At 49.1% G+C, this 27,169-nt stretch overlaps 2 protein-coding genes and 1 long non-coding RNA gene across 10 annotated transcripts; 1 reads left to right on the plus strand and 2 right to left on the minus strand.

Moving 5' to 3' along the window:
* Nucleotides 1–426: 426 nt before the first annotated feature.
* LOC121081772 lies at nt 427–3,445 on the minus strand. Its single transcript, XM_040581000.1, is given in 5 exon segments — nt 427–1,086; nt 1,088–1,217; nt 1,219–1,394; nt 1,610–1,813; nt 2,181–3,445. Coding segments are annotated over 5 exon segments (2,115 nt in total). The 5' UTR covers nt 3,420–3,445; the 3' UTR covers nt 427–720.
* Nucleotides 3,446–4,051: 606 nt separating this feature from the next.
* LOC121081774 lies at nt 4,052–18,544 on the plus strand. The gene is made up of 3 exons (XR_005825813.1): nt 4,052–4,062; nt 12,387–12,389; nt 18,406–18,544. It is a non-coding gene; the product is annotated as an uncharacterized LOC121081774 (long non-coding RNA).
* LOC121081773 (casein kinase I-like) lies at nt 16,041–23,798 on the minus strand. 8 transcript variants are annotated; one of them, XR_005825811.1, is made up of 6 exons: nt 23,646–23,798; nt 21,786–21,905; nt 17,796–17,859; nt 17,060–17,135; nt 16,744–16,872; nt 16,041–16,248 (listed from the first exon to the last, which is right to left on the minus strand). XR_005825811.1 is itself a non-coding variant. In XM_040581002.1 (6 exons), exons 2-6 carry the CDS (start codon nt 22,302–22,304, stop codon nt 16,240–16,242), a joined length of 330 nt encoding a protein of 109 aa, XP_040436936.1. In that variant the 5' UTR covers nt 22,305–22,471; nt 23,646–23,796; the 3' UTR covers nt 16,041–16,239. The 8 variants fall into 8 exon arrangements, 3 of the variants coding, with proteins under 3 accessions (XP_040436936.1, XP_040436937.1, XP_040436935.1); XR_005825808.1 differs by lacking the exon at nt 23,646–23,798 and adding an exon at nt 22,273–22,640 and having other exon boundaries at nt 17,005–17,135; XR_005825807.1 differs by lacking the exon at nt 23,646–23,798 and adding an exon at nt 22,273–22,639.
* Nucleotides 23,799–27,169: the final 3,371 nt, after the last annotated feature.

Genomic DNA, 27,169 nt, shown 5'->3' on the forward strand with positions numbered 1-27,169 from the left:
CATTTCAGCTAGCAGGCACCCTGGAAGGTCTCCCATGCCTCCTCATGTTCTAAACAGCCACAGTGAAGGAAAGGCTCCACGGAAGGAAAATCCTTTTCTCGTCACAGCTAGGGGTGCCACCGAGGCACTTCCTGGGTCCCAGTGTTACAGAAAGAAGTTTGAAGCACTCTCCTCCAGAACTGATTCTCTTCTAAGAACAACCAAAGGTCAGGGAAATGCACAAGTGGAAAGACGCCTGAGACAAAGACATAAATGCACATACACGTAACAGTTTACTATGAGCTTTGCTTCCTCAGGAAGCAATGTTCAAGTATCCTCATCAGTCTTCCTCCCCATCTTTATCCAATCTTCCCTATTTCTGTTTCAAACGTCTGTAGAAACCTGTTTCAGTTTATTCTGAGAGCTTTGTTGTGCACCTCATTTCGTTCGTAGCATGGTCCTGCTGCCCTGCTAATATGTCAAAATGTCAAGAACCAACTCAGACGGAGCCCCCAGACGTCTGGCCAACAGCTAAACCACCTAAGGTCTGGCTTTTCTCACCAAAACAGCTACTCTCAGGACCAGGTCTTAAAAACGGAGGGCTTTAAAAACAAGTGGCTCATGTAGGTGCTCCTACGCCCCCCTGCCATGGGCAGGTTCCTCGTGAGACCAAGGTGCTGCGGGGTGGTGCAGCGCAAGCATTAGTTAAACCAGACCAAGTTTACGATGCAAAGGAAATGGTCAAAGTCCTCGGTCTGAATGGCAGAGAGGCACCTGGAAGTCAGCTAGAGGCAAGTTCAGGCCAGAGTGCCGGCTTGCTGCCAGCACCAGCCCAGGGCTCTCCCGAGCAAGTGCCAGGACACCCTGAGGACAGAGGTTGACTCCAATAACAGGCCCTGGGAGCAAGGGCAGCAGAGGCCCCAGCTGGTCAGCAGCTGGAGCGCCAGAGGCACGGGCAGAGGCCCAAGGCGTGGGCGCTGCTTGGCATGGAGAAGAAGGAGCACAGGGGCTCTCCAGCTCTGCCTGCCGGCATGGGCCTTGCCTGCACACGTCTTTCTCCCAGGATGGACCAGGCACAGACAGCCACTGGGGGAACGTGCTCAGCTTTTATTGCTCTCAGAACGTGCCCAGGGTGGAGCAGAGTCTGGCCCCACAATGTCCTCATGGCAGCTGAACGTGTTGGGCGCCGTCCATGCACCCATGCCTCGCGTGCCTCCCTGTGCCACACCCTCTGGGTACCGCACAGGATCAGGGCCAGCTGCCATCTCTGGGGACCCCTTTGCCAGCACGGCGCTGCTGCTCTTGCTGTGGCCTGATGCAAGAAGGGCAGAACGCCTTGCGCAGAGCCCTGAGTGCCCTGCGGAAGAGGGAGGGCCGTCGCCATCGAGCTGGGACATGCGGGAGGGCAGCCATGCCTGTGGAAGGAAGACAAGTGTAGGCAGGGGGCTGGGCAGGTACCGGGCAAGATCCTGCCTGCTCCCCGCCACCGAGAGCTTTCCCCAGGGAGTGGTGGCCAGGGAACGGCCAGCCCCCATGCACGCAGTCCTTCTGCTTTGGCCTGGGTGCACATTGCCGGGACGGCTGGGCTAAGCCTTCCCTTGCCGGGCCAGCGCTACACTCGGGGATGTACCTGGCTCATCCTCGGGCTCATCCCTGGGCTTGGAGCAGGGCCACGTGTTATCGCTCTGCTCAGGGGCTGGCTGCCCCTCCTGGAAACCACCACGGGGGTCCTGGAACAGCTCCAGGAATGAGGGGCTGGCCATAATGCTGTGGGTGGCGATGTCTTCCCCTTGGCACAGCTCTTTGCCACTGTCGTCTTCCCGCTTGTCCTCCTCTAGGGCTGAGTGCCCTGGCGCATCCTATAAAAACATTAACAGCCAAAGGAGATCTAAGCATCCGTTATTGGCTACCGGGGGAAACACAGGCGCTTAGGGACATGCTTTAGTGGTAGACTACGCAGTGCCGTGTGTCGGGTTGGTTAGGTTTATGGTCCCTGCAGCCAGAGGAGGGCTGTGCATCACCTCTGTGCTGGGAGGCCACTTGCACTGGGGAGAGCAAGAGCACAGGCAGGGGATGGAGGGGATGTCAGCGGGCTGACACGGACAGCACCAGCCATCTCCCTGCCGCACACTGGCCTGGACACTGCACCTGCCTGCAGTAGCTCGTGGTGCTCAGTGCTGGTCACTGCGACCCTGGCTCACCTGGTGCCAAGAGTCCCAGGACAAGGGAGACCACGTGGAATCTGTTTCATCTTCCCCTGCTGGGTCAAGGTGGGGTGCGGCAGCATCATCCAGAGAGATCTGAGGCAGCAATGAAGCCAGATCTTCCTCGTGCGCTGCTGGGGAGAAAATGGCTGTGCTGGGCTCTCCTTGATGGTCTCCAGACATGGCAGAAGCCGTGTGTTCTCCATCCTCACATTCTTCTGGCACTAGAGTGGCTGAGTTGGGCTCTCTCTGATGCTCTCCAGGCAAGGAAGACTCACTGTCCTGAGACGCTGCAGGTGTTGTTGCTGCAGTCACCACATGCATGGTTTGTGCTGGGTCCCGCTGTTCTACCAGCTGCCTGTTGGGTCCCTGAATCGCAGTCACAGCCTTGTGCAGGATCTCACTCACGTCCCACTGGTCTGTGTCCTGCAGAGGTGCGGCGCAGGCTGCGGGGCTGTGTGGAGCAGCCGCCTGGCTCTCTGCCTGGGCTGCTGTGGGCTGCTCACTGAGGAGAGGAGATTCCTGTGCCTTTGCCACCTCTTTTCCTATGAGAGTTAGAGGTGCACAGTGCCCCTCTTCCTCAGAAGGTGTGGCCAGGGCAGCAGCTGCTGGCTCAGCTTCCACGGGTTCCCCTTGCATAGCTGAAATGCTCTGTAGGTTGCCAGCTGCGTCTGCTGCTGCCCCTCTGCCTACACTGCTCAGCCAGCAGGGCCCATCCTGGGGACCAGCGTGGGGGTCCTGGAAGAGCTCCAGGGATGAGGGGTTGACCCAGATGCTGTGAATGGTGATGCCCTCTTCTTGGGGCAGCTCATTGTCTTCTCTCCAGTCTTTTTCCTTTGGCAGGGACCCTGGGCTGTTCCGTGGCCTTGCTGCCCTTGCCCAGTTCTTCTTGGGGACACGAGCCGCTGCGCTTGCATGACTGCCTGTCCTGCTGTGCTGGGCTTTCTGATCCTCCGTCTTCACTGATGGGATGGCCACATGCTCCTGAAGAGCCTTGTGGTGCTCCCGCAGCGATTTGCCTTTGCACTTGTTTTTGGCGAGCGTCACCTGTGTTTTCAGATCGCGCTCTTCCACTTGTCCCTGCTGCCCTGAAGCCACATCCCTCCTGCCCAGGGAAGCTGGCACAGAAACCCTGCCAGCAGCACCAGTGCTTTTACGTGCATGAGCATCAGGCACGTGCTGACCTGCAGGGGCCTTGCCACTGTGGGCCACCCGGGCCTCCTCTGATCTTGCCATCTTCGCCTCACCCAGCCTGTGTTCCCAGTGCCACTGTGCCGCTGTCTGCTGGCTGGGTCGGTGGCTCCCAGTGAAAACCTTGTCCGGGTCCTTACTCAAAAGGTACCTCTTTGTCTCCTTCCCAGCTGTGGCATTGGCTGCAGGGCTGTGTGGGGCATGCCTCCTGCTCTGCACACTGGTGGCTTTCCCCTGCTCATCAGGGATGCCCCGAGTAGATGGGACAAGCTGTCGGTGTCTGCTGGTTGCAGTGCTGCTGGCCTTTCCCCTGCCCTGGGCAGAAGCTGCAGAGGCTGCTGCTGGCAGAGGCGGGAGCTTGCAGCAAGTGCTGGCAGCTCCTGGTGCCCGAGCTGCGTGCACCTTCTGTGGTGCTGCTGCCTGCCTTGCTGGCAGACGGGCTGTCTCCTCGCGCCTCACCCTGACGGAGGGCACTGCCACCCTGCATGCTGGGCTGTCCGTCTGCAAGAGAAGGCGAGGAGAGAGGCTGCGTGACTGTGGCCCTTCGCCCGTGCCCCCGTGTCCCAGCTGGAAAAGCCCCTGTGCCGGCTCCCCTGCCAGCCCCCAGGGCAGCACTCGGCCCCACAGGGAGTTGCCGCTGGGCTCCCAGAGCTGGCTGGGGAGCGCACTGCTCCGGCCATGGCCCACAGTGACTCCTGGGAGCATCCCCAGCATGCCCGGGCTGCCTGCAGGCACGGCTTGGGGGGCTCAGCTTGCTATGTGACCGTGTTAACGATGTGTTAATAAGTTAAGATTGATTGACTTTATTTGATTAATTAATTGATTTTATAAAATCATTTTATAAAATTAAAATATAGAAGGATAAGAAATATTTTTAATGAAACTTATAGTTGCACAGTAAAAGCTGTCATGAGATCTTCTGTACATCCTGTACCAAGGCTAGAAGAAGGGGCTAGAACCATTGTTAAAACTTAGGTAATAATTTAGGGTTTGAAAGGTTTCTTTGTATTTGACCAGTCTTCTGTATGTAGAAGTGTATTGAAATGTCAGAATATGAGATTAATGGGAACCGGGGAGAGTCGACTGGAACAGCTTGTAGGTGCCTGCCAAGAAACCGTGAACTTCAGTAAAAGGTAATTCCGGCAGGGGGAGATCGCGACCACCGACTCATATACCACCTACCCAAATGGTACCCCAGACCCATTTCTAGACCTTTCTAAGCTTTACTGCGCAGAATCGGCTATAGGAGGAGAGTATGTTAATGATTTACGGGAAATATTAGGATTATGCATGAATATTTAATGAATACGTATGAATAAGTTCTATATATGGAGTCTGATTTTGAGACCTGGCGTGCGTTGATCGTGAGAGGACTCGCTCACGCACTCGGCCGTCAATAAAGAAGTGTCTGCTTATCTACATCACTTTGGTGTCGATAAGTTCTTCACTCCGAGATTTCGGTAACAGTTTTGGCGACCCAAATGGGACCTCGCTGAAGGAGACCGGAGGAGTCGGGGACCTGATTCGTTCCAGCTGGCACCGAGGATTTCTCGGCATACCCATCGATCCCCGATCCGTAAGGCTCTTTGCGACGTTCCCTGGATTTTTGGTAAGACACTTCTTTTTTTTTAATTGTAGTAAGTTGGTTGGAGTCCCACTAAAGTAAGTGAGTAAGTGCACTAGAGGAAGTGGGTAGGAGTCCCACTATAATAAGGGTATGGTAAGGAGTGGGATGGAGTCCTACCAGTGGGTTGGAGTCCTACTGAGTAAGTCTGCCTGTCAGACGCGGTGAAAGAGCTGCGCAGGGTAGGACTAGGAGTCTGCCCGTAAGACGTAAGTGAAAGCTATTGCAGGGTTGGACTAAAAGGATCCTTGTGGAAGTGGAAGACTAGGCGTCTGCCCGTAAGACATAAGCGAAAGCTATTGCAGGGTTGGACAAAAGTGGAAATAAGAGAAACTATATGCTATAGTGTTCTCTAAGGTAGTGCCTCTAACAAGAAGTTAGAAGGGGTTTTTGGTTTTTTGTTGGTTTTGTGAGTTTGTGTATTAAGAAGAAAATTAAGAGGTACAATATTGTGTTATATGTTTGTTTAAAGTAACTGTGGGAAAGTGTGAGTGTGGCTGTAAGGGTGAGACGTGCAGTTGAGAATGAAAGCGAGTGTGGAGTGTGGATCCGCGGATCTGAGTGACAGAGTTGAGTAATTGTGTATTGTATTGTGAGTGATTACACCATGGCAACTAAGTTAACTCGGTTGTTTAAAAGTAAAAGCATGAGTAATCTTGCTGTAAATGACAAAATCCCGAAAAATTCTTTGTTGGGATGTTTATTGGCACATTGGGGAAATTTACAGGATGATCTGCAAAAGAGCCAGATGATTGAGTATTGTAATAATTTGAGTATCGTAATAATTGGTGGCCTTTGTATATATTGGATGATCAGGAAAAGTGGCCCACGAATGGGACACTGAATTATAACACTAGTCTGCAGTTAATGCTGTATTGTAAAAGAGAAGGGAAATGGAGTGAAATGCCATATGTGGATTTGTTTTTTTCCTTAAGACAAAGGATTGGCAGGATGAATGTAAGCTAACTATTAGAGATAATTTGGTAATGGCTATAACTTCTGATAATAAGAAAGTGGAAAAAAATGTTGTTCAAATTGTGAGATTGGGAGTGGATACAGGAGTGACATTTTTTTTATTAAATACCTGTAAAGGAAAAATTGGAACAAAACCAGGCCATTCCTGCAACCCCTGGATTTGAAATTTGAAAATAAGATAATTACACATGAATTTTTGTATGTACCAGAATGTCCGATACCCTTCTTCGGAAGAGATTTGTTATCCAAATTAAATGCGCAAATTGTTTTTGACAAAGGAGAACTTTTCTTGAAAATACCTGAGTCAAAAACGGGAGAAATCCTGATGATATAAGAAAAAGTAAAGGAACAAGAAATTCCACCGGAGGTGGATTTGGCAGTGATCCCTACTGTATGGGAAACAAATATTCCTGGTAAATCGAAACTAGCAGAACCTGTTAAAATAGATTTGAAGGAAGGCGCAGGAACAGTGAGAATTAAACAATATCCAATCAAATCAGAAGTGAGACAGGAATTGAAGAAATTGATTGATAAATGTTTGGAGTATAAAATTTTGGAAGAATGTGAATCTGAGTAGAATACTCCTATTTTACCAGTCAGAAAACCCTCGGGTGAATATAGGCCGGTACAAGACTTGAGAGCAGTAAATCAAATAGTTAAGGATATTTATCCTGTAGTAGCAAACCCTTATACACTGTTAACAGCATTAAGGGAGACTTATCAGTGGTTTACAGTGCTTGATTTAAAAGATGCTTTCTTTTGTATACCTTTGGAAAAGGGAAGCAGAAAACTGTTTGCTTTTGAATGGGAAAATCCTCAAACTGGGCGAAAGATGCAGTTGACATGGACTAGTTTACCCCAAGGATTTAAAAACAGTCCAACTGTTTTTGGAAATCAATTAGCAAAGGAACTTGAAATCTGGAAACAGGATAAATCAAGACCTGGGCGTTCACTTTTACAATACGTGGATGATATATTGATTGCTACAGAAGAAAGATTTACTTGTATACAGGTGACTATTGACCTCTTGAATTTCCTGGGACTAAATGGGTACAAGGTATCCAGGAAGAAAGCCCAGATAGCCTGCCAGCCTGTGATATATCTGGGCTTTGAGATTTCAAAAGGACAACGACAATTAGGAAAAGATCGCAAAGAAGCTATTTGTGGTATACCCGAGCCGAGAAATATTCATGAACTCAGAGCATTTTTGGGAATGACTGGGTGTTGTCCCTTTGGATCATGAACTATGGGCTAATAGCTAAACCGCTGTACGAGGCCCCAAAGAACTCTCCCTTTGTATGGGGCCCACAACAACAAAAGGCTTTTGTAGAGTTGAAACGTGCCTTAATGTCTGCACCTGCCTTGGGACTGCCGGATCTAACCAAAGATTTCCAGCTGTTTGTACATGAAAGGCAACACCTTGCACTGGGAGTGTTAACCCAGAGGACAGGAAGCTGGAAATGACCAGTCGGATATTTCTCTAAACAACTGGACACAGTGAGCAAAGGGTGGCCAAACTGCCTTCGAGCAGTGACAGCAACAGTGATGCTCATACAAGAAGCTCGGAAATTGACTTTGGGAAGAACAATCACAGTCTATGTCCCACACATGGTGATAACTGTTTTAGAACCAAAGGGGGGACACCGGCTGTCTCCGAGCCAAATGATGAAGTACCAGGTGGTATTGACTGAACAAGATGATGTGATTCTAAAGACAACTAACCTGGTAAATCCTGCAGTGTTTTTAAGCTCCATACAGGAGGAAGGACAACTGGAACATGATTGCTTGGCTGCCATCGAGTATGTTTATTCCAGTCGTGAAGATCTGAAGGATGTACCATTGGAGCGACCAGATTGGGAACTGTATACTGATGGAAGCAGCTTTACGGAACAAGGAGTCCGATACGCCGGATATGCGGTAACAACAGAGACTACAGCTATAGAAGCAGGAGCATTGGCGAGTACCACATCAGCCCAAAAGGCGGAACTCATCGCTTTAATTCGAGCCTTAGAGATAAGCAAAGACAAGAGAGTAAATATCTGGACTGATTCAAAATATGCCTTTGGGGTAGTGCATGTCCATGGAGCTTTGTGGAAAGAGAGGGGGTTATTGTCCTCTCAAGGATCAAACATTAAGCATCAAACAGAAATTTTACCATTATTGCAAGCAGTTCAAAAGCCAGATCAAGTAGCAATCATGCACTGTAAGGCACACCAGATTGGGAATGCAAAAATAGTAGCTGGGAATAATTTAGCTGATAGAACAGCAAAAAAGGTAGCAAAGAAACAAGCATTGCAAATGGCAATCATTCCTTCTAAACCAGTAACCCTTCCTAGGGAAAACCCGAGATATTCAGAGGAAGATGACAAATTGGGTCAGTTATTAAATGCTAAGAAAAACTTAGCGGGATGGTGGGTAACTCCTAACGGACAAGTAGTAATTCCACCTCTTTTGATGAGGGAGATCATTCAAATGAGACACCAAGAATGTCACTGGGGGGCAGAAGCCTTAGTAACATCTTTACGAAAGCAAGTAATATCAGTTAAAATGTTGGGAATAGCTAAAATAGTAACTGCAAAGTGTGAGGTACGTTTGAAAAATAATCCAACGATTAAGAAAAAGGTTCAAATGGGTAGGCTGAAGTCTGGTACAGAACCTGGAGATTATTGGCAAGTAGATTTTTCAGAGCTACCTAGACAAAGTGGGTACCGGTACATCCTGGTAGGGGTTGATACTTTTACAGGATGGCCAGAAGCCCTTCCCTGTCGCACCACACAAGCAAAAGAGGTTGTAAAGTGGTTATTACAAGAAATAATTCCGAGATTTGGAGTTCCTATTGGAATTTCCTCTGACAGAGGTCCACACTTTGTTGATGAAGCAGTCCAAAGTGTTAGTAAAGTCTTGGGTATTGATTGGGATTTACATTCCTCTTGGAGGCCACAATCTAGTGCGAAAGTGGAGAGGATGAATCAAACTTTAAAACGACAAATAAGTAAAATTTGTCAAGAAACCACTCTAAAGTGGCCTCAGGCACTTCCATTGGCGTTATTACGAATCAAGAGTACAGCCAAGGAGTGGAACCTCAGTCAGTCCTTATGAATTACTATATGGGAAACCATATGAGTCTCCAGAACCAAATCCAAACATATATGTGAAAGGAAAGCAGGATGTATATAACTATTTGCTTTCTCTAGGAAAAACTTTGACTGCAATTCGGAGTGCAGTAATTTGGAATAGACCTTTATCCCTGGAAAATTCAGTCTATGATTTCCAACCGGGAGACTATGTCTATGTGAAGACCTGGACCTCCGAACCTTTGCAGGAGCGCTGGAGAGGACCTTTCCAGATACTGTTAACCACTTTTACAGCTATCAAGATAGCAGAATCAGATGCTTGGATACATTATACTCGAGTGAAGAAAGCACCTATTCCGTGGAAGATTGTTAATCGTGACCCAGAGATTTTAAAATTGACACTGAAACATGTCTAATTTTTATATTGGATTTTATTTTGGTCGGTAGTGTTGGTGGGATCAGGGGCTGGCTTGGTGGACAGGAACCAAAGACAAGTAGAAACAGAACAAGTGATTGAAATTCCCAAACAAATGGCTGAGGAAAATTTGATGGTAGGATTGACTAAAGAATTTGCCAATTTACAAAATGTCACGCAGATCACTGCTTGTTTGCCAATACCGAGGGCAGTAGGTGAATCTATTCCATGGGGAATTTTAACCATGAATCTGACCAATCTGGAACATAAAAATGAAGCCACCTATTGTGAACAAAGTTCTAGTGACTCAATGGTATGAGCAAGTGAAAGTCATCAGAAAACAGTGGAAAACTCCAGGTAGTCTGGCGGATTGTGAAAAATTGTTAAATTATGTTTTTACCAAAATAGGGAGATTTAAGACTGTGGGATGGTGTTCATATGATGAACAATTTAAAACCAATGTGAGCAGAAGTGTCATGGAATGGAAGTGTAACGAAACTGGCCAAGGTACCCAACTAGTAGAACAATGGGACTCTATATGGTCTATGTCCATATTTTCCCATTTTCAGTATCTGGCAAGAACTTCTTGGTGTTTTACCTGGGATGGAAAAGTTTTTTTCAGTATTACCCTGGGTCAATGATAGATCAACTACATCGGGAGAGAAGGGAAATAAAATAGTGCCGTGGTGGAAATGTGAAAAAGTGTATGATTGCAGTAATGCAGACTTAGTAATCCAAAGAATTCCTCCGTTGGGCGCTGCTTTGAAATATGGTTGTTTTTGTCGAGGTCTTAAGAATACTCTCAATTTAACCAGCACTTTTACAGTTAGAAAAGGAACTTTGTTTAGTTGTAGAAAATCTACTATTCGAAGTCCAGGACATTTAGTTTGGGCATTAAGTGATGGAACCTGGACAACACGCTTACCATTAGATGGTAAGGTGAAACAAATTACTTTAGGCATGCCAACATTGTGTCCAATTTGGAAGAAATCACCATTTAAAGGATCTCTAGAGAATTTAGAACTGAAACGAATAAAGAGATCTGGGATAAATGATGATATTTGGAATGAACCATCTACAGGAGTGAAAATTGGCTGGGCACTTGAATCACTTTTAAATCCTATAGCTTCATATAGAAACAGAGCATGGCTCTACCATTTAACTGGTCGAGTGGAAAAATTAGCAAACGTTAACAAAAAGGGGTTTAAGGAATTGAATACATAATCACAAGCAACTTCCAGAATGACTTTACAAATAGAATGGCACTAGATACGCTCCTACTTAAAGAACGTGGAGTATGTGGATATCTCAAGGATAAATTGGACCACTGTTGTATCCACATTCCAAATGTCACTCAGGATGTGGAACATGATCTAGACCTATTAGGAAAAACTGAAAAAGAAACCGAAACAATTCAAAAGGATATGTCAGAAGATTGGCTTGGGAAAATTTTTAACAAACTGGGATGCTCTTGGATACAATCTATAATTAAGACTTTGTTTCTGTTATTAATTGTCTTTTTGATGAGCATGCTAGTATATGCATGTTTGAAGAAACAGTTTACCGATAGAATTGCAGTGAATCGTATGATTATGAGAGAAGTACCAACTATTTTACCAAGACGTGATCCATCACCAAAATATGTTGAAACAAAAGATATATGAATAATGTGAAAGTACTGAAATAATGATTTTCAACACTTTCAAAGGGGGGAACTGTTATCGATCTGTTAATAAGTTAAGATTGATTGACTTTATTTGATTGATTAATTGATTTTATAAAATCATTTTATAAAATTAAAATATAGAAGGATAAGAAATATTTTTAATGAAACTTATAGTTGCACAGTAAAAGCTGTCATGAGATCTTCTGTACATCCTGTACCAAGGCTAGAAGAAGGGGCTAGAACCATTGTTAAAACTTAGGTAATAATTTAGGGTTTGAAAGGTTTCTTTGTATTTGACCAGTCTTCTGTATGTAGAAGTGTATTGAAATGTCAGAATATGAGATTAATGGGAACCGGGGAGAGTCGACTGGAACAGCTTGTAGGTGCCTGCCAAGAAACCGTGAACTTCAGTAAAAGGTAATTCCGGCAGGGGGAGATCGCGACCACCGACTCATATACCACCTACCCAAATGGTACCCCAGACCCATTTCTAGACCTTTCTAAGCTTTACTGCGCAGAATCGGCTATAGGAGGAGAGTATGTTAATGATTTACGGGAAATATTAGGATTATGCATGAATATTTAATGAATACGTATGAATAAGTTCTATATATGGAGTCTGATTTTGAGACCTGGCGTGCGTTGATCGTGAGAGGACTCGCTCACGCACTCGGCCGTCAATAAAGAAGTGTCTGCTTATCTACATCACTTTGGTGTCGATAAGTTCTTCACTCCGAGATTTCGGTAACAACCCGGCCCTCCCGTCCCCTCCTGCAGCTCCCGCCTGCCTGTCGGCAGCTCCTGGACTCGGGAAGACGTTTGTCCCGGGCTCCCTCGGGCTCCCTACCTGTGCGCGTTGGCTCCCAGCGGCCTGCGAGCTCTGTGGGCAGGGGAGCGGTGGCAGCCTGTTCCCATGGGGGGACAAAGCCTGTCCCTGGCTGTCCTGCGGCACTGCCAGCGGCCGCCTGTGGCCCATCTGCGGGCAGGAGGAGTCGTCAAGGAAGGGAGGCGGCTGCCTTGGCACAGCGGCCCCCACAGTGGCGGCAAGGCTGGCCCTGGCACCAAGGCAGCTCCGCGTGGCCCCGTCCCACCACCGGCCTCCTCGTCCTGCCCCGTCCCTCAGCTGGTGCGGGGTCTGCAGGCCCGGCAGCCTGCTGATGGGCCGGGGGTGGGCGTTTGCCTCCTCATCCGTGGGAATCTTCGGCAGCGCCTGCCGACGACCGGCCATGGTCACCCAGGGGAGATGCTGCCTCCTGAGGGAGTGGCTCTCCTGGGAGTGGGCACCCCAGGGCTCTGGCTCCTTAAATACCCACGGGGTCACTGTGGGGACCCGCACACAATGACCTCTGGGATGGTCCCCCCATCCCCCCGGTGCCAGCAGCCTCTGCAGAGCTCAGTCCTGTGTGCGTGCAGCAGCTCTGGGTGCCACCGCCCGGGGCCTTGTCCCCAGGCATGGCTCCCACACAGGGCGCCCAGGCCTGGGGACGCTCCGGTGCCCGCCTACAGCAACGCAGGGGAGGCCCGCAGGCCCGTGCCCAGAGGCCACTGGCCACGCCGAGCTGCTCCCGGCAGTCGCCATGGGCCGCGGGGTGACCAGCCCTCTCCCCAGCCGGCTCTGGGAGGTCCCTCACAGGCTGCTCTTCTTCAGTGCCTTTCCTCCAGAGGTGGAGCGGGCAAGGGCTCACACCCACAGCCAGGACGAGGGAGCAGGGCTGCCTCCCTGGGGCTGACGGTCTGTGCTCCCTTTCGAGCTGGAACGAAAAGAAAAGCTGCCTTTGTTCCCAGTTACAACACAGAGAAACACCTGTGTCTCATGCACATGCCTGCACCTTTTCTGACAGAAAGTGGCTTTGGGGCACAATGGAAACTGCTGGGGAGAACAAAAAAACCCACTAAAATAAACGCTGCTCAGCTGATGTTGGAGACCTTGATATTAGGCACCCAGACTTGTTCTCCTCCCTGCAGTTGTCACTCCCGGACCAGGAATTGCTTGCTATATATTACTATACCATACATAGATTCAAGGATGAAGTTTCTCCCTTTCGTTATGACATCACACCAACCTCTCCACCATTACACCTAAAGCCTCCTCAGCCATCGCTTACCACAGGGACAGTTCCCACATACGAGACATGGGCTCCACTTCATCATCCTAATGGGGTTTTGGAGTACTGCAGTAACGCACATTTGATTTGAATAGGCTTTACCTGACTGCTCAACTTTAACGTTTATCACTCTCAAACATCTCACAGCTTGCAGGTTTGTAGCTGTTGCATTCGCTTCCATATAATCAGAACTACTGAATAACGTGTGACATTGAATTTACATAATTTCCTTATAAACACTGAAGTTTCATGAACCATTTTGTAGACCTGCTAGCTGTTACTCCAATAAACCCTCATTACTACTTAGTGTTACAAAGCGCTAGCCTTTCTCATGAGAAAAGTTTAGGTACTGCGTGGACAGTACCTTGGAGGTGGGGAATATACGTGACACTTTGCTATCCTTACCAATTACCATGCTTCTGAGAGTACTAAATTTCTCTGGGAGGAATGTATTTTCCATAAGGGAATTTTCATTCCTATTAGCTACATTCCCAGCCTTAGTTTTCAGTTTCAGACCGAACTAATCTGAACTCATTTAAAAAAAAAAAAAGATAAAAATGCAGAGTCATCTTTAAGAACTCTACCTAGAAGTAAGCAGTTTTCATTATTTCTTTGAGTAACTTCTGCAAATCTCCATTGCCTAGAGTTCAACAGGCAGTAGCCCTTCCTCTAGACTATGAAAGGTGGGGATCGCAGATGCAGCATTGCCTTAGCAAATGAAGGCATCCACATAAAATAACAAAACTGGTTTATCAAGTTATAAATAAAAAACGTAGTCCTTAACATAAGACATCAGTAGATCTGCATAGCAAACTTTGCTTTCTACCAGGAGTGTGGTCTAAGCACTTCCTGAAACAGGAACAGCAGCAGCGTATTTACTTCAGACTTACCAAGGAAACTAACACACTTGGAACGGGTATGGACAAACAGCTGCTGTTCTTTACTGTTCTCCTGGTAAGAGGCAGTATGAATGATTTTCTATAGTCTTACACTTAGCCAATCAAAATTCTCCTTCATAACCTTGCCACATGACCCAGATACTTGAGGTTTTCCTGACCAAGAACAAGGTATAAAGATAATGGGAAAACCATGACTTTAATTGGTAACCCGGTTAACATCTAAGGATGCGTTTTGATTATGGAAGAATTACTTTAACATTATGAAGATAGTAAGAGCACAAGCTATGAAAACCTGCAACAATTTGAGCCATCTCGCCCGCTACGGAGTAAGCAAGAACTGGGAAAATGAAAAGCAAATTTTCTCTAACAAGCTCAAGTCTTTCTGGCTGAAATTATCTATTAGTAATTTACGTTAAGAAAGAAATTCTAACAAAGAGCACAAGGAAAGTCGATTAGTCTTTCCTGCCTGTTAACCCCAGAGAAAAAACACAGGTAATGAATGTAAAGGAACACCTATGAAGGGACAGTTGAAACAGATCGAAGACAGTAAGTTTTCACACAACCATGACAGAAACCATAGTTCCCATTGTCATACCTAGCTGCTGAAGCCAAGAGCATGGACAGAATAGGGACAGCACTCTTTGTGAAAGATCATCAATATCCCCTGATGGCAGCGAACGTTCACAAGTTTTAAAATCGAATTAAGTATCATTTTGCAGGGCTCAAAACCACCTCATTATTACTGTGGCGTGAATACCAAACTGAGAAAAGGAAAAGCTTTGAAGCATGATGCTAGGATATAGGAGGGTTTCTTACACCTCTCACAGATGCTGACCATCAACAGGCCAAACTACATGAACCTGGAATGACAAGTCTCAAGTGAAACAACTGCAACAGGTGCATCTGACTGCAATCCAATTAATTCAAGAAACAGTACCCACCCATATGAAGAAACGGGTAGTTTCTCAAAATGCTATTTGCTGTCAAGAGCTATCCAGCCAACACCAACGCATGCACACACAACACAGTGCAAATCAGATGTACTAAGCTACCCTTTGAATTGAGGGCACCTCAATGATTGTTTACTAATAGTTAAGACAAAGGATAATTAGAAACGGTCTATGAACAGAAAGATCCCAGTCTTGAAAGCACGGTATCTTTATCACACACACGCCCAACCATGGGCAGGGTTGGGGGAATTTAGAAAAAAAGAAAAAGGGGAAAAAAAAAAAAAGAGAGAGAGACACACACACACACAAGTAAAAAGACTGGTAGGATTCAGCGTAAAGCAAAAAGAAATCCCACTAAACCATGAACACGTAAGCCTAGTGCCGCAGAAAAGTAACTTACAAGAATATCCTTTTACACAAAACCTCAACGGGTGTAGGCATTTTCTTTTCACCGATAACGTTCCTATTTCTGCCTCTTTGTTGCTGCTTTCAGTCCCTGCCAGGGGAGGGAGCCCAGGTTAAAATACATCAGTACATAGCCCAAGGACTCCAAGTCATCTCCGCGAGATCGCTCTACAACAGTATAAAAAAGTGGACTCATTAGGAGTACTGGAAAAACAAAAGACTGTGCAACAAGACCGTCATAAAAAACCTTTGAAAAACAAGGGATAGCTGAGTTACTATGCCCACGATAAACAGTACAAGAAAAAGCCTATCACCCGTGCAATTATTAAAAACAAAGGTGCTAATTCCTGAGAATTACAGTCAGACCAATTCCCACCCAATCAAGAGATAAGAGGCCAAGCACACTGCGCTGTTAAGTGCCCTAAATAAGGATCATATTCTATGCCTCATTAAAGCAACATCTACTTGCGCTAAAATTAAGTGCATCGACACTTTTAATTAAAGTTTTTATTTATTGCTTTCTCCAGCTCGCTGATTCCAAGATGCGTGTTGATGGATGCATAACAGGCAGTTCCTGTTAAGTTTTTATTTTCACGATATGGAATATGCTGGTGAGTTTGAGAGTCTCGCTACTTCTTTGCTAACCCAGAGTCTATTATGTAGACAAGATTGCCTTTCTTCCCAAGGCCCATTAAGAAGCTGTCTGGCTTCACATCTCAGTGGATGAAGTTCTCAGAGTGAACGTATTCAATTCAACTAATCTAGATAAAGAGGGGAAAAAAAAAAAACCAAACCATAAATCACTCGAGAGAGACTAGGCATACACTTTTTTCCGTATAAAAACACTAGCAACATTGTCTTAACGATAAAAGAGGTAATGAAACTTTTTATTGTAAAATGTAAGGGCATGAAAGAGAACAGACAACACATAAACCTCTCCAGCTCTTTCCCCGTGTCTATTTTACATTTGTTTCCAAAAACTTTCTCGGGCGAATTTCTTTTGTCTTTGAGCAGTGCAACAGACGGTTTGCAAACAGCGCAAGTCTGCTTTTTAAAAATCAATTAAAACTTTGTAATCACTTTAGATGGGGCACTTTGTATTTAAGAGAAACAAAACCAATTTTGAGTCTTTTCTTTAATGATAACAGGCCTATTCACCTCTAAATTACAGAAACAACGTATTTGGTTCTGATCTCTCAAGGAATCTTAATATTCCAACATACCGCACCGTCAAGATCAAGAAAGCAGGTTCCTACCATTTGGTCAGCGAGTAATAGGACTGTCTCGAGACTAAATTTCCTTGAACAAAAACTGAAGAGATCTTCAAGACTCGGTCCAAACGGCTCCATCACCATTACATTGTAGTCCCCTTCAGCTCCACACCACTTGATTGTGGGAACGCACACTAGAGAAAAAGAAACAGTTTATCCAGTATAACAATTTGATTTATATACAAATCTTCAAGGCTCCTAAGATGAACCCCTAAGAGGGTCACGACTGTGACTGTTTGGACTCACAGTGAAGCTCAATATTTGATGCAACCGTCAGCCAAGAAAAAGGTGAAAAACTCACCATCGCTGAACATTTCATCATCTGTAAGCTGCCCACCCTTAGCATAAAGGACTCCCAATTTAAAATTCACAGGTCCCTGAGAAATAAAACCAAATATTACAGGATCAACAGACAATCAAACAAAAGAGCTAAAACAATGTTTCCTCTAAGGACTTTTTTATACATCTTTTGTATACGCCCTACACACGGGAATATACACTTCATACCAGCTCTATTGCATGCTCAAGTAGCAGATACCTAATAATTTACTTTTGATCATAGATTATCAATTTTATGATAGGACTAAGCTGCTCATCTATTAATAGGATATATTATGCTGGTGCTTTAAATGATTTTCGATCTCATATTTGCACAGAAATACCACATTTTTTTACTGCAATAAGCAATCGATACCTAAGTTGTTATAAGTCACTAAGTAAGTGCTAGGAGTGAAAAGTTTACATTTACCTCTTGATCTTCAAGAGCAAATAAATCCTGTAAACAAATCAATATCTTTAGCACACTGGTACTGAAGACGGCACAAAACCCCCTGGAACATACTCGTATATTTGTTTAATTTCAAAGTAGCCAGTTCAACCCATAAAGACAGCTTGTTTTGTAACTGTAACCCTACTCCTCATTATTATCCTCCTACCGAAAGGAACAAACCACTAGCATTTATACCTAACGACTTATTTTTCCAGAAAAGAATAAAAAGCCACAACCAAACAAAAAAAAAAAAGAAGTCGCCTCCTACCTTCTGTATCTCAGGATGAAAAATTTCCCTCGGGCTCTTCCCAAATTTGTCAAGACTCACAGCACTGAAATGCAAATGAAATACTGCTTTATAGGAGAGCAAGTATACATTTCAACATTAAACTGCTAACTGGCTGTAGTTAGAACCGATTTCAAAAAGAATTGTTCAAAGAGCCTTGCTGACGTGGAATTTTTTGTGGAAGAGCCATTTATTTCCCACAATACTAACCTCTAAGACTTCCTAAACTTCTTTTGGATTTTAAAAACAGAAATAAACCTGATCTCCGTGCAGGGTCCTAGTTAAGTGTACTGCATTTACTTGTAAAGCACAGAATTTTATTCCATCATCCTTCACTTTGGCTTTATACATAATCCTTGTGAGCATCTTAGGAAGACTCAATAACCTACTCAATTTCATAAGCTTCTCTTCTATCTCTTTTAAAATAATCCAGGCATGTCAAATGAAAAACGAGTCGTTCAGCATCAAGTTCACACCCCAAAGATCCACAAGCAAGATCAACTGCCTCAGTCAACAGAAACACCTAATTTATAGCATTTCTTCCTAACTCATGTTTCTACGTGCCTATTATTTTTGCCCATTTTTTCCCTAGCATGAATTTCTGGAGCTGCGCAGCACGCCACGGAGTGCCAAATGCAGTCTGTATGAGGCACACTGAGCTGACACAGAGGTCACATCTGATGCACCTTTCCATCATTGCTTATGCTAGGTCACCATGCGGACAGGAGTTCCCATAGTTCCCTTTGAAATTAAAATGCTAGAATTAATTTACAAAAAAGCAGGTTTATCGTGTAACTGAAATTCTTTGAGATAGTCGGTACCTAGACTCACGCTGGCTGTGAACAGGGTGAAATGGCAAAGGGCTATCAACCAGGCCCAAGGGAAGGCTCAAAGGCTGTAAAAGCTAAAGAATAGTCAGGGAAGGGATTTTAGTCCGAGCCCAAGCAGGCAAAAGGAGATGACATTAGTCCTGCTGCCTGCAGGTGTGTGGGAAGATCACCTTGAGGGGCGGGAATTCGACAAAATTGCGTCCTAACAGAAGCGCAGTATTACGGAAAGCTTTTTTAGGGTAAAATACAGCCATGGCCTTCAGGATGGCTGGCATGCACAGAATCCGTATCACCACAGTTCCCTAAGCAACACCTCCTGGCAGCTCAGCGCACGCGGATAGTGGTGACGGAGGGTGGTGCGGAGTGGAGACACCACGGCCAGGCTGTCGTGCTCCCTGCAGGAAAGGGAACCAGATGGCACCACACAGCTGATAAGCTGCACACCAGCTGGCACACGAAGAATCCAGGAGATGTCTGTGACTGAGCCAACCGTTACAGTGAAATTACTTTCCTCAGCTGAAATAATCCCATTGTAATACTAACGCACACCTCCACCTCAAAGCTGCCTGCCTCCAAGGTACTAGTACACCTCACTGGGCACACAACACCAGTTAGTAACAACAACATGCATGACCAAAGTCACTCAAGCTCCGCCTAAACGTGATGGAAATGGACCTGTCCTGAAGTGAAACAAGTCCAAAGGGGGGGGGTGGGGGGATTGTCTAAACTCCTCGATTACCCAACTCTGATTCAGTGTTCACAAAGCTAGGTCAAGCTGACTCACGCTCTACAGTTGTTACGCAGGGACTTCTCACCAAGGTAGTCAGCCTTGGGGAGGATGAGAAACAAAGAACAGGTAGTGAAAACAATGCCATTACCCAAGTTATGCAGAAAGAAACCTTCAAGTGAGGAAAGTTCTGGCTACGAGAGGAAACGGGATGATAAAGTGTTGCAATCCACTGACATCAACAGAAAATTAGTTGAAAATAAGACAAAGATAATTGCCTTATTCTTAGCGGGAGATCACAGCCTCCAACTCAAACAGCCCCACCAAAGGAAGGCAAAACCCCACCTGAGGAGCATGCGTAGTTAGCAGAGAACTTCAGCAGTGCTATCTGGGGATACGTACTAATTTGTATTAGAGGCCAGAAACTTGTAACTAATCCTGTGTATGAAAATGAATATGCAATGTACTATGAAGTATAAGAAGTGGACAGATGAAGGGAGAAATTAGGGAAGACTCCATCGGAACTTCTGGGATCCGTCGATGGGCTGAACCTGTCTTCTCCCCGGTAGGGACACCTATCGGGTAAGAGCTCTGTTTTATGCATGCTAAATAACTAACTCATGCTAGCTGTTATTAGCGATTATAATTTAGTTGTATGTAGTTGTATATAATTCAAAGCTTGGTTTTGCAGACAGGCCCTATCACTGGCAATCACAAACCTTAAATTGTCATGATTTCCTATTAATAAGGAGTGTTATTCCGTGAACTGTTGGTGTGAGTCCTTTGTGGGCGCTGGCACTTGCCGGCAGCGGGTAACACATTCAAACAAAGTGGGAAGACCCGCTGAGGGGTCCCCCTAATGCTGCTAGTGTGCCACCCTGAACAAACAAGTCAGTCGATTTGCCCTTCGATCCAGTGGGACTTTTCAGTGAAGGGTCTGACAGACTGGTCGGGAACAAGGGTCTCAGCTTTCCTGGGGCGCTAACAGACAGATCAAACACCTTGGGTTGAGAGGATTGCATACTGCTGCTCCCCCCCCCCTTCACGTGACAACGTGGCACACACCTTGGGAGAAGCAGGGAACAAGGTCTGAAAGAAGCCTGCACTTTCCTCGGTAGAGTAGTAGAGCATCAAAGGATGGAACACACGCGGGCACTTCAGCAAAGGAGTTACGAGTCTAGTTAACAGAAGACAGTTCCTCCACCCTGGGATGCCTGACCAAAAATGTATACGTGGGTGAGAGTGGAGGGAGAGGCTGCGTTAAGACGGATGCCTAGGAAGAGGTATTTCAGCACTGGTGGGCAGACACAGAAGATCAGGTGCTCACGCAGGTACAACATGCAGTACTGACAACTGGGAACACTACTCAAGCCAGTACCGTAGGAGCTAGAAGACAACACTTAGCTCACCTTGATGCAAGAGATCTGAAGTGTTTCCCACTCACCACCTTGACACTCCAAACAAGCCACAGCTCAGGAAATCAGAATTAAGACGCAAGGCTCAATGGACCTGCTAGCCCCTCTGGCAAATTCAGTGGTCTGGGACCTCTCAGACATCTTGTACAGGTGTTGGAAAATCCAGATCTGATGGTACTGACTTCACATCCCAACGCACGCACTGCTCCCAGAACTCTCCTCTCACATCAGGACTGGCAGTGTTATCCCACGTACCAGCTGCAAGCAAGCAAGCAAGAAGCATTTGCTCATACTCTACAGTGACCAAAGGTTCTGAAGACACGCAGACCAAAAAGTCAGGACAGCATTACTGTTTGACTGCAACACTACCAGAAGCGTTCCCAGTTTGTACTGAAGTACAACAGTAAGTCATAACATGTAAAAAAATGCAGAGGAGAGGTTTATGTAGCCAAGGACCACTTACTCCAACTTGTAACTGATCAATCAACTGAAACCTATGAATCAGGTATCCATTAACACACACAAAGCAAACGTAGTAAGACGCAAGTTTAGGCTTAAGGGTCAAGTCAGCGGAGCCTTCCCTGGAGAGAGGCTCTTTCCTCTAACCAGCTCGTCCCATTGTCGGCCTCCTAGGATTTAAAGATGCAACCAAAGTCAAGTTTTGCCAGACCAGCCGCTTGATTTCTAGTAGGAAAAGCCCGTTCACTCGGCAGCTTTGCTCCTGAAATGCATCTATGAGTCCTTGTCCCAATTTCAGAGGGACCGGGCAAAGACTTGCCTCGCAAAAGTACCGAGTATAATATATATACACACACACACAGAGGAGCTTGTCTGATCTGCCAGTGTAATAGATTTGTGTCCTATAAACTCTTCAAGAGTTTGTGGTGTTTACAACGCTGTGAATTCAGCCGTCCCTTGTTCCCATGAATATCATAGCAGGCATACGGTGATGGAAAGGCTGTGAGAGCATCCATCCAAGAATGGCAGAATAGCATCTTACCGTGTCTGTCGGCTTCTGGAGTCACACGATTGGCAGCTTTATCCCAGCATTGTTTAAACGGCTTGTGCTCTACGTCCTGCTGCTGTTTTCCCGTTACATCCATGGCATCGACGCTCAAATCTGAAAGCAGCGAGCAAGGAAAGTGGTCTATGAACACACAAGTGTTATGGCCTGTGACAAGCCGAGGAAATGAAAAGACAGAATCTGTCAGCCAGCAGGGTAAGAACGCGCCAAACTGGGAGAGCGTGTACGGCTAGGGTCAAGTGGCCGACGGAGTAAAACGCAAGGTGCCGCACGCTAAATGGCCCTCCCAGGTACGGGGTTTGGTTTGGTGTCCCAGAAGGACCGTTTCCAACTTCCAAGAAAGCGTTACCCTGAAAGGTAGACGCGCTTAAGGCAAAAAGCCAAAAGCAAACCCCTCAAAGCCCAGAACCATTTTCAGGAACACAGGAGTTAAGCCTAAACTTGGTTGAAAGCTGCCTCCTACCTCTTCCCCCGCCACCTCTCCCCCTTCAACATCAGCACATTTCCTTGTGATCCCTTTTCACAAAAAGATTGAGGCCTGTGGTATCAGCTCGGTACCGAAGCACCACGATGCGCTTGCTGGCTACATGCTCTCTTAGAAGGCTGACAGCTTCTCCGCACACAACAGCCGAGGATTCCAGCCTCTCCGGCCTTCCCACACCCTGTGAAATGTGAGGAAGGCAAAGACCGATAACATCTCGGGGGGTCAGGAGGAAGCCAAGATGCACTACATTTAGAGCCCAACGCATTACCCAAAGGAATTACCACAACGGAACAAGAGGCAGGAAAGATCGCTAGACAGGCGGATAACATGCACGGCAGTAACACCCAGTCATACCTGAAGGACTTCCAGTCACTTCATCCCGCAATTCCTTTTTTAATTTAGTTAAGAGGCAATCAGATTCTTAACGCTCATTCTGCTTTTATAACTTCTGGAGAAAGGCTAACATGTGGCAGTGGCATTAGTCAGAATTCAAGTACCAAAACCATGGCAAAGCTGTGCCTTGCCAAGTGACTTCCAAAGCAGGCTCTCGAGCCTTTCAACAAGACAGTCAAGTCTGGAGTCCCAAGGGAACTCTGTGCCAGCTCTGTCAGTGCGACTGAGCTCTCTGACCAAGCACACTGCCGTACAGAAATGTAAGGGGGTTTAAACCTCAGGCCCATTTACAAACTAGAAAAATAATGCTACCTGACTGGACACGCTGGTTCAAGTGCCCAGCAGGCCTGGCTGCGTAACCACGAGGCACCAGCAATTCCTCGCGCTTGCCCTTTGGAATACTTTTCACAGAAAGACAGCAGCCGCGGGGGTGGGGGGGAATTTCCGCCGCCGGCTTTCTTTTTTGTCATGCCCGCTCGCAGGGGCTCAAGAGGCTCCTGAGCCGCCCCCCTGCGACAGCGTTACCGCAGGCCCCAAGGCAGCCCCTGCGGCCCCAGCCCGCTGCCACGGCCCCGGCCGGCGGATGGGGGAAAGACAAAGCCCCGCGCAGAGCTGCGGCGGCTGCAGCGGCTGCCCGGGCACCCGGACGCGGCGGGGGGGGCGGCAGGGCGCCGCGGGCCGACCCCCCTCCCGGGCCCCGCCGCCGCTCCGCGCCTCCTCGCTGAGGTAGCGGCGCAGCTCCGAGTAAAAAAAAGGCAGCGCCGCGAGCAGCCCGCTGACCACCGCCACTGCCGGGGAGACGAGAACCGCCGGCAGCCCCGCCGCGCCCGGGCCGTCCTCCCGCCTCAGCCCGCCCGCCGCCGGCACCAGGCGCTCCCCGCCGCGGCCGAGCGCCGGCCCGCCACGTCCCCCCCCGGCCGGCCGCTGCCCGACGGGGAGGCCCGGGCCCGCCCGCTCACCCAGCGCGCCGCCGCACGGCCCGGCCCGAAAGCCTTCCAGGCTCCCGGGGAAGCCCCGCTCCGCCTCAGCCGCTCCGGGGCGCCGCGTGGCCGGAAATGAACCCGCCTTCCGGGGCCGGGCCGGGCCCGCCGCCGGCCACGGGCGTGCCCACGGCCCCGTGGGGTGTTGCCCCGGCGGCCCCCTGCCGCCCTCCCCCCCTGCTATAGCCCCTGCCTTGCGCCTCCAGCCCCCTTCCCCTCCCGGCCCCCCTCTGCCCACACCCCCACCCCCATCCCTCCCCACAACTGTGCCTGCCCTGAGAGCCCCCCCCCCCCCCGCTCACTCCGTGCGCCCCCCACGCACCGCCCCCCTGCCCCCCCGTGTCCCCCGCCCCCCTGCCTCCTCCGACCACCTGCCCCCCCGCGCCCCCGTGCACCCCCGCCCACCTGCCCCCTCAGCCTTTACAGCCCCGGTTTGCTCCCTCATAGCGCCTACAGCCCCTCCTAACCCCTATAGCCCCCATCCTGTCCCCCCCGCCCCCGCACCACGTGCCGGCTACAGGGGGGTGGGGCAGCCCCCCCCTGGGCGGTTTGCTGCTGGGGAGGCACCGGGGGGGATCGATCGATCGCCCCGCCCGGGACAGCGGTGCCGGGGGGGCTTGGGGTGTGTGTGTCAGTGCCGCCCCCGGCCCCCTTACCGTGTCCGCCGTCCTGGGCCCCCCCCTTAGCTGGGGAGGGGGCTCGACCAGGGCCCTCTATGGACCCACCAGCAGGAACTGGGAGTATAGAGGAATGGGCTGGGGGCAGAGCTGCCCTATGCCCCCCCCCAGCCCCATGGCCCCCCATGGGCTCCCCCACGAGGCCCCTGTGCCTCCCATCCACCCCAGATGCCCCCCAAGCCCCCCCAGAGGACCTTGTGCCCTCCAACCAGCCCCCCAGCCGCTGCCAAGGCCCCTGCATAGTCACTGCACCCCCCAGCTCACCTAAAGGACCTAAGTCCCTTCCCAGCAACACTACTGCCCCCCCAGAGGCCCCTGTACCCCCCCACCTGCCCGCCAAGTCCCTCCAGAGGCCCTTATGCCCCCCCCCAGGCCCTCAAATAGCCTTACGGCCCCCCCCAGAAGCCCCCAGGTCCCCTCACTAAGGCCCCTATGCCTCCCCAGACCCCCATGGGCTCCCCAAAACCCCCAGAGGCTCCTGTGCCCCCCCCCCGAGCCCCCTATCCCTCCCAAGCCCCCCCAGAGGCACCTGTGCCACGCCCCGAGGCCCCTATGCCTTCCTAGGGGCAGGGAAGACGCTATGGCCCCTCCAAGCCTCCCCAGAGGCCCCTATGCCCCCCCCCTCCGGCACCAACAAGCACCACGGGCCCCCCCAGAGGAACTTGTGGCCCACAACCAGGCCCCAGGACACTTCTGTTTGTGGTTCTCGCTTTGCCCTGGTAGCCATGTGAAGCACACCACAACAGTTGTGCTACCTACTTTCTGGGGTCAAATGGGGAAAAGCTGACATTTGCACTCGGCCGCAGCCAAAATGCTCCACGGCACCACCCATGCACAGCTCCACCAGAGAAGGTGCCAGGAAGGATTTCTGTTTGTGGTTCTCCCTTTGCCCTGGTAGCCATCTGAAGTTGCCTTCTCACCAGGAATAACCTCTGTGAGGAACGCGAGCTCCCGCAGAGATAACTCACCAATGTCCAGCTGGGAGACAGGTCTTCAAACCGCGTACACCTCTTCCTCACCTTGGAATCGCTCTTGGACCGTAGCAAAGGTCCCGAGTCCTGTGACCAGGACCCCCTGCCCAGGAAAACGGCACAAAGGCTGACCACAGGGAAGAGCGAAACTCTATCACGTGCCAAATGCTTTCTCAGACTAGATCTGGGCATGCTTTCGCTCCTGGTTGACCAAGAAGCTGGAATTGCTGCGATTCACAGCTCCACCGACGCTCAATAGCAGAGTCTCACCTGGGTCACCAGAAAATGATACCGTAAAGGCGGTCACGGTGAAAAACCCTCTCAGACCTGATGTGAAGTTTCAGAAGGCAGGCATTCTTTATGGCAGCGCTGGGAGCACGGGGGAGTGTCACCTCTGAGCACGCTCACCAAGTTACTCGAGGGTCCGCATTACATACAGCAGAGTACTCGCACGCTCATAGTGCATCACACACGCACACTCTACCGACTTGTCTCCTCTTGTGGCCAGAACTTCCCCGCTCAGAGGCTTTTTTGTGCATCTCTCAAGAGAATGAAGTTCTTTTCCCCATCCGCTCTTTGTTCCGTGCCCTTCCCAAGGCTGACTCCCCAGATCAGTCATCCCTTTGTTCATCACTTCCAACAACTTTAGAGAGGTAGCTTAGCTAAACTTTGTGCCTAGATTTCTTTCACATAGAGCCAAACACGATATTAGAGCTTGGAAACTGGGGAGTTTAGACATCTGGTCCCGTTGCTGAGCCAGCAACCTTCCCTGAACAGATTCCTTGGACAGAAAGGTATATACAGTGCTATCTATACAGTGCCATCAAAACCTTCCCCTACATACCATGGCTGTCCCTCAAATCCTTCCATCCAGCACCCCAGTCAGGCCTAAAAGCCTCCCCATTGCCCCCATCCCATTCCCAATTTCTTCCCTCAAGCCACCCCCCACCCCGCACCCCAGCTCATTTCTAAAATCCTCCCCCGTGCCTCTCGGACTGTCCCCAAACTATTTCCCCTGTGCCCCCAACCCCAGCAGTCCATCTATACAATCCTTGCCCCACCCCCCTCCTTTGCCCCCACAACCTTCCCCCTGGACCCCCATCCCACCCTGAGAACCTTCCTCAACACCCCAACCACCCCCCTCCGTCGGGCCCTGCAGTGATTCCACTTGCCCCCAGTCTGGCCCTAACATCCTTCCCCTCACTCCCGTCCTGTCCCTAAAGCCCTTCCCCCCAGACCCTCATGGCCATTCCTAGACTCCTTTCCCCCGACCCCACACTTTCTCCCGTCACTATTTCTCCCCAGCCCCTGCCGGTCATGCCCTACACTCCTTCCCACAGCCCCCCCCTCCACTCTGTCCCTAAAATCGTTCCCCTGCCCCCCGTCAGCCCCTAAAACCCTCCCTGGAACCCCCCTCTCACTACCTACAGGCCTCCCCCGACCCCCTCTGTCCGTCACTAAATCCATCCCCCCCCCCGCCCCGCCCCCCCAGGCCTGCTAGAGACTCCTTCCCCCCACCCCCCGGTCCGTCCCTGAAATCTCTCCCCCGGCCCCACGGTCTGTCCCCAACAGCCCCCCCGGCCCCAGCAGGGCTGGCTCTTTACCACCGCGGTGGGAAAGGCGCTCAGGTTCTGCCAAGCATCTCTGCAGCTGCTGCTGTTTGAGGTCACCCTCAGAGGGAGAGGAGGACAGGACAGCCAGTGCCACCAGGGCTCAGCTGCTGGGAGCCCCAGCTTGTGTGGCATCGGGTGGGCCTCCCGCCACGGCCCAGCACAGCCTGCAGGTCCCCTCCGTCGAAAAGTCACCTCCTCTGGGCCATGGCCGCTCTGACAGGGCTCTTCCCAAAGCAGCCAAC

The sequence above is a fragment of the Falco naumanni genome (genome assembly GCF_017639655.2).
Source record: "Falco naumanni isolate bFalNau1 chromosome 3 unlocalized genomic scaffold, bFalNau1.pat SUPER_3_unloc_2, whole genome shotgun sequence".
In the NCBI taxonomy this organism is placed as follows: domain Eukaryota; kingdom Metazoa; phylum Chordata; class Aves; order Falconiformes; family Falconidae; genus Falco; species Falco naumanni.

Coding starts and splice junctions, on each gene's coding strand:
- LOC121081773 (XM_040581002.1), bottom strand. CDS start 22,304: ATGTTGAAGGGGGAGAGGTGGCGGGGGAAGAG. Junction 17,136..17,795: donor TTCATCCTGAGATACAGAAG/GTAGGAGGCGAC, acceptor TTTATTTCTCAG/GGACCTGTGAATTTTAAATT. Junction 16,893..17,059: donor TGATGAAATGTTCAGCGATG/GTGAGTTTTTCA, acceptor CTTTTTCTCTAG/TGTGCGTTCCCACAATCAAG.